Source organism: Brassica oleracea, chromosome C3 (assembly GCF_000695525.1).
Source record: "Brassica oleracea var. oleracea cultivar TO1000 chromosome C3, BOL, whole genome shotgun sequence".
NCBI lineage: Eukaryota > Viridiplantae > Streptophyta > Magnoliopsida > Brassicales > Brassicaceae > Brassica > Brassica oleracea.
The window spans coordinates 46,294,993-46,301,431 of record NC_027750.1 but is presented as its reverse complement, the minus strand read 5'-3'; the positions used below and the strand labels follow the sequence as shown (position 1 = coordinate 46,301,431).

The 6,439-nt window shown below is 38.9% G+C and overlaps 1 protein-coding gene across 1 annotated transcript; it reads left to right on the top strand.

Moving 5' to 3' along the window:
* The first annotated feature begins 1,471 nt into the window (after positions 1–1,471).
* Positions 1,472–6,187, top strand: LOC106335572 (AT-rich interactive domain-containing protein 4). The gene is made up of 16 exons (XM_013774127.1): positions 1,472–1,906; positions 2,025–2,216; positions 2,420–2,473; positions 2,722–2,810; positions 2,926–3,208; positions 3,313–3,369; positions 3,493–3,524; positions 3,636–3,771; positions 3,858–4,031; positions 4,367–4,606; positions 4,785–5,087; positions 5,184–5,321; positions 5,410–5,508; positions 5,604–5,704; positions 5,788–5,878; positions 5,973–6,187. Exons 1-16 carry the CDS (start codon positions 1,775–1,777, stop codon positions 6,075–6,077), a joined length of 2,226 nt encoding a protein of 741 aa, XP_013629581.1. The 5' UTR covers positions 1,472–1,774; the 3' UTR covers positions 6,078–6,187.
* Positions 6,188–6,439: the final 252 nt, after the last annotated feature.

Genomic DNA, 6,439 nt, shown 5'->3' with positions numbered 1-6,439 from the left:
CGGGTTTTTTTCTTCTCTACCTCAGGCTCCTTCCTTGGAGGCACAACTATCTTATCCTCCTAATCCACTGCTGCTTCACCTGACTAAGTCCTAAAATTAATATTTTTAAAAAATCCAATTAAAGTTTTGAGATTTTGACGGTGTCTATGGATCTCCTACCAAATATTTACGAAATCAGGCCTTACCTTGAAGAATCTGTCGTTAGTTTCTCCTACATCTCCAGCCATTGGAAAGCATCACCAAATGGATCCGAGACGAAATGGATCCGAGACCGCGTGTGGACTCCATCCAAAACCTTCATTGTCTGCCAAACATGATTGTACTGCTTTGATCGATGTCAAGCTCACTCGTATAAACGTTGACGACGTCCTAGAGCTGATTCAAACAAAGGAAAATATGTTTTTGCCATGATAAGGGTATGGATTTTACGATCTGAGGGAAGAGTGATAAGGGTATAAATAGGGATCTAGATATCATCGAGCCGGAGGGGGGATGTGGAGGGTCCGTGGGGATCTTGAATGGAGGATTTATGGGAGAACATTGAAGTACCAGCACTCTCATCGGAGGCGTTATGCGGGAGGAGTTGGGGGAGAGGAAGAGAATCGATACGGTGATTAGGGTTAGGGAGGATGAGTGATTTTTTTTTTTAAGAGAAACAGGATCGAGACGACGACATAACACGACCCGTATCAAGATCGGCTCTAGATTGGGCTGCGAAATGGTTTAAATGGGCTGGAAAGGTAACTTTAACTTTTTTATTCCAAACCCAATCCGCAATGACCTGGCAGGTTGATTGGTGGAGAATATTTATGCCCATGTGACACCCCTTAGAAGCTCCAAAATTAGCCATTTTTATATAGCAGTGATTCTTTTAAGTGAATCTCCCTTGTTCCGAGTCGTGAAATTCTCCACTAGCGAAGCACTAATGGCGGTTGACCATATGACATTATGGATATGCAGTGGCAAATGCATGTGTTGTTGCTTAAATTCACCCATTGTTTTCTAGGTGGGCTAGAGTTAGTGAGACAAAAAGAGATTATCCTTTCAGCCACCATAAACTTACCGTCCAGTTTTATGAACCATGCAATCAGTTAGAGAATTAATTGCATGGTTAGTAAGCAAGTATTTCTTGCAACTTCAAACTTCCATGAAGACTCATCATGTAAACAAATTAACGAATTTGAAAATTTGAAAAAAAAAGAAACAATATTATTTTAAGTCTTTGAATTTAGAGAGCATGAAGGTAGATCACATGATGTTGTTTGGTTTTTTCTGCTTGTGTGAGTGAATGATGAATTAATCTGCTTTAGGAGGAATTAATCTGAATTGTTATTAATTAGAATCATCGCGTGCCCAATAAATTAATTCGAGCTTTGATTTTTTTTTTTTGGGTTTAATTGTGCTTTGATTTTGGGGTTTCGATGAGAAACAGAAACAGTGTCTAATACTAATAGCTCTTTTTAATATATAATTTTTTTTAAAAATATTGTTCTGGAGATTTCTAACTTTGATCTGTGTGTGTACAAATCGTCAAGTTGCTTCCTTTTTGACGGTCATTATCCCTTTGTGAATGAATGATGGGCCTCTTCGTTTAGGTTTTCTTTATTCCAATAAAAATCGTCTATCCTCGCCTTCTTCTTTTCTAGGTCTCCTCGATTTCTCCCTTCTTCCTCTACGAGTTACAAATTAGGGTTTACTCGTTCAATTTCTTTAGGATTTCGATTGGGTTGATTCCTCGAGTTTCATAGAGATAGAAGGCTCGGTAATGCTTTGAATGATGTTTCATGGTCAAACCTGTTGTAATGTTTTGGCTCTCGTCTCCGGAGAGCTTTGCGACAACCAAAAGGCTGAAGCTCATCAGCCCAGATACCCTTTTCCGGATCTCTCTTCTTCAGGGCGACTTAAGGTAACTCAGAACTAATTTCGTTGAAATTTTGGAACTTTAAGCAAGTTTTTGCAGTGTCTAGCTCAGTTAGTTAGACTTTAAATTTTGGTTCTTGCTTTATACTTTTGTCATTTTATAGTTTCAGGTATTGAATAACCCTAGTAAAGAGGAGTTCCAGGTTGCAATTAACTCTTCAGCACCGGATATTGTGTACTTGCAAGGGGAGCAGAGTGGAGATACTGATCAAGTTGGTCCATTAGTGTTTAGATATGCTGATTTTTCTACTCCTGATACCTTGTTTACTCTTTTTGGTTCCTCAATACCAACGACGGTGAGTACATTCGTCGTTTACATTGCGCAGTTGTAGATTTGGAGTTCTTTTTCTTACCAGCTGAAGCTAGGATCTTTGTTTCAAATTTTGATGTTTACTCTCTATGATGCGTTAAAAGGCTCTATGGAGTTTCCTTCACCAGTTAATATTATTAGGCTCTTGGTACCTGGTTAATAGGCTTTGATTTCGTATTCTTGTCTCAGGTTTACCTTGAGCTCCCCAATGGTGAAGAATTAGCTCAAGCACTCTACTCTAAGGTAGGCCTTTCTTGATATGCATCTAGCTCTGTTTTGCTTTTGCTTTCCTGTTCTTCTTTATGGCTTCTTTGTCGCTATCCAGTTAACGCAATGGTTATCTTAAAACTCTATGAAAAGAACGATTAAAATGTAAAGGACCTTTTGCATGACAGTTTGGCTACCTAATTGCTGTCGAGAACTTTGGAACTGATTATTTTGTATTGCTATTTCTTATCAGTTTCTCCACTGATGTTATGCCTTTTTTGCAGGGAGCCCAATATGTGATTTATTGGAAAAATGTCTTCTCCAAATACGCAGCCTGTCATTTCCGCCATGCTCTGTTTTCAATCATACAAAGGTAATTATTTACTCAAACATCAAACAAGCCTTCATTTTCTTCTTATTTAATCTAAGTTATATTTGTCCCAATAGTCTATAAATTTAGCTGTCAATGATGTGTTTCGGTAATGCAGTTCCTGCAGCGATACATGGGATGCGTTCCAGGTTGCAGAAGCATCTTTCCGTCTCTATTGTACGAGTAACAGTGACGTACTCTCTTCTGACATCAACCGTAAAATAAATTATGAGATGGGACCCTGTCCCTGCCTGCTTGGAGACCCTCCAAAAATTGATGTGGTTACACCGGGGGCCGATGAACTAGAAGATGAAAATTCATTAGAAAGTCTCCCATCAATAAATATATATGATGAAGATGTAACCGTGAGATTTCTTTTGTGTGGGCCACCATGCACAGTGGTGCGTGTTCTTGACCTTCTCGCATATTTTATGATGCTTGTTTATTTGCAAATCTAAGTACTTCTTTATGATATCCTCAGTCCCAAAGCTTTTTGCTATTTCAGGATACTTTCTTACTGGGATCTTTGGTGGATGGACTCAATGCTCTCTTGAGAATAGAAGTGAGTGTAGCTCCTTAGTTTGTAGTTTTCCTTCTTAGTCATCAGTGGGCATATACTAAAATGTGTGCATGTACATGTATTTAGTCCTTTTCAAAATATAACTTCATTATTTCATTGTTGCAGATGCGAGGAAGTAAGCTTCATAACCGTTCTAGGTATGTGTTTATTTGGCCAAGCAACCGTTCTGTGAATTTGTGCCTAAGGATTTAGTCGAAGACATACTTTGTTTATTTTAATATTCTTGCTTATCTGAATTAATACTGCAGTGCTCCAGCACCTCCTCTTCAAGCAGGGACATTTACTCGTGGTGTAGTCACCATGCGCTGTGATATCTCGACCTGTTCTTCAGCACACATATCAATGCTGGTGTCTGGAAATGCGCAGACATGTTTCAGTGATCAGGCAAGGGATTATATCTATTAAAAGCTGAGTTCTTCTCTGGATACATGTGCAATGGGATTTATTATTTTCTTATTTTTAAATCTTAGCTTTTGGAAAATCACATAAAACATGAGGTGGTCGAGAAGATTCAATTAGTCCACTCAGTGGTGAACTCAGAAGAAACAAAGCAGGTTTTCTCTGAGCCTCGGAAGTCTGCCTCAATAGCTTGTGGGGCAAGTGTGTACGAAGTTTCGATGCAAGTTCCAACATGGGCTCTGCAGGTTAGTAATCTCTTTTTTTTTTTTTCTTTTGCTCGCCGTAAATGTGTTATAGATAATGTTATTTATCTGATACACCATTGACCATTCTTACCAAATTTCTTGACAATATTTAGTCAGTTAGATTAGTGACAATTCAACTTTCCCAACTTCTTACTCAAGCTTTGGGATATCCCAGGACCATTTTACCTACGTTATTGCTTTTATCTATATATATATGATGATTTTACATTTAGAGTTGCTCACATTCTCTGCGGCTTCTGAGGAATTTGTGGGTTTCATGTGTTTTTATTTGCTGATGGTTAGCTAAGAAAACGTTAGCTTTTGCTTTTCGGCAGGTCTTAAGACAGCTGGCGCCTGATGTGTCATACCGCAGTTTGGTTGTCCTTGGAGTAGCCAGCATTCAGGGGTTGTCTGTTGCTTCCTTTGAAAAAGATGATGCACAACGTCTACTTTTCTTCTGCGGAAAACAAATCAGTGATACAACAAATCATGATGCTCTTCTATCCCAAATTCCTCACTGGTTAACGCCTCCTTTGCCAAGCAGAAAAAGATCCGAGCCATGCAGAGAAAATAAGGTACTGTTTAGGATACAAAATGTTTGATTTAGACGTTCTTTGTGTTTCACGAGCTATATTAGTTGATATCAACTGTAATTTGGGTGAAGTTTTGTGGCCATTTTCATGGAACATGTTATATGTAAGAAGGTATATCTTACTGATTGCATCCTTCGGGAAAAAAATATATTACATCCAGGAAATGGAAAATGGACGACTTACATCGAAGAAAATCAACGTGGCTGCTCTGAGACCAATACCTCACACCCGTCGACATAAGATGATACCTTTCTCTGGTTACTCTGAAATTGGAAGGTTTGATGGTGACCAAACCAAAGGAAGCTTGCCCATGCCTCCAAAGCATGGTGCATCAGGTGGTACTCCGGTAACTCACCGTAAAGCTTTTTCTGGTTCGTACCAGAGGAAGCAAATCATCTCACTGAACCCTCTGCCTCTCAAGAAACACGACTGTGGAAGAGCGCATATTCAGATTTGCTCAGAGGTTTGCATCATTTTTAGTGGATTGTGAGGTTTTAACTTTTAAGCCATTTGATATGTTTATTTCTTTGGGGCTTTTATGGATTCTGTCTCTGTTCAGGAGGAATTTCTAAGGGATGTGATGCAGTTTCTGGTAATACGAGGACATAGCCGGCTTGTTCCTCCTGGGGGCCTGGCGGAGTTTCCAGATGCTGTTCTCAACTCCAAACGGCTTGATCTGTTCAATCTGTACCGAGAGGTAGTTTACATTATGATTTTGGTTTCAATCAAACCCAGACAGCATTATAGATTTGGTGAGGTAATGGATTTTTTTTTCTTTTTGGCAGGTTGTATCACGTGGAGGGTTCCACGTAGGGAATGGGATCAACTGGAAGGGACAAGTTTTCTCAAAGATGCGGAACCATACACTCACAAACAGAATGACTGTACATGATTTGATTTCTAATCTCATCACTTGATTTATTCTTAAAATTCATGAATTTGGTCTTCAGAGACTAGCTTTGGGTTTATTATATGGCAGGGTGTTGGCAATACGCTGAAAAGACACTATGAGACGTATCTACTGGAGTATGAGTATGCTCATGATGATGTAGATGGAGAGTGTTGTTTAATATGTCGAAGGTACATTTAAGAACCAACCCTCTTTTTCTCTCACACATCAGTAGAATACATGTTAACATTCTCCTTGCTTTTGGTTGAAACAGTAGCACTGCAGGTGACTGGGTGAACTGTGGATCGTGTGGAGAGTGGGCTCACTTCGGATGTGACAGAAGGCCAGGCCTTGGCGCCTTCAAGGTAACCAAACAAACACCCATGCACTCGTAACTATAGCATTAATGGCTTGAGTGTATGCATACTGATTGATGCTTATAATGCTATAATATGACAGGATTATGCAAAAACGGATGGGTTGGAATATGTATGCCCAAACTGTAGTGTCTCTAATTACAGGAAGAAGTCTCAGAAGTCCTCTAATGGCTTGCTTGTCCCTTAGCTTCACGTTTCTCTATTTGTTTGTACTTTTATTCGCTTTGGAGACCCAAATGATTGATTCCTCCTATGATATTTCACGGGTTATGCAATGAAGTCTTTCTTGTTTTTCTTCTTTTCATTCTACTCTCAAGCCTGTGCATTTTACTCGATATTTGAAAAACGGATGGGTTGGAATATGTATGCCCCAAACTGAAAAAGAAACAAAAACAAAACGGGACTAAAACTCACAATATTTGAACAGTGTATACTTTTTTTTTTTTTTTTTTTTTTTTTTTTTTTTTGTCGAAATACTTTTATATCTAAATTCTGAAGGATTCAAACTAACTGGAAACGAACCAAAAATTGAATAGACATCTAAATATA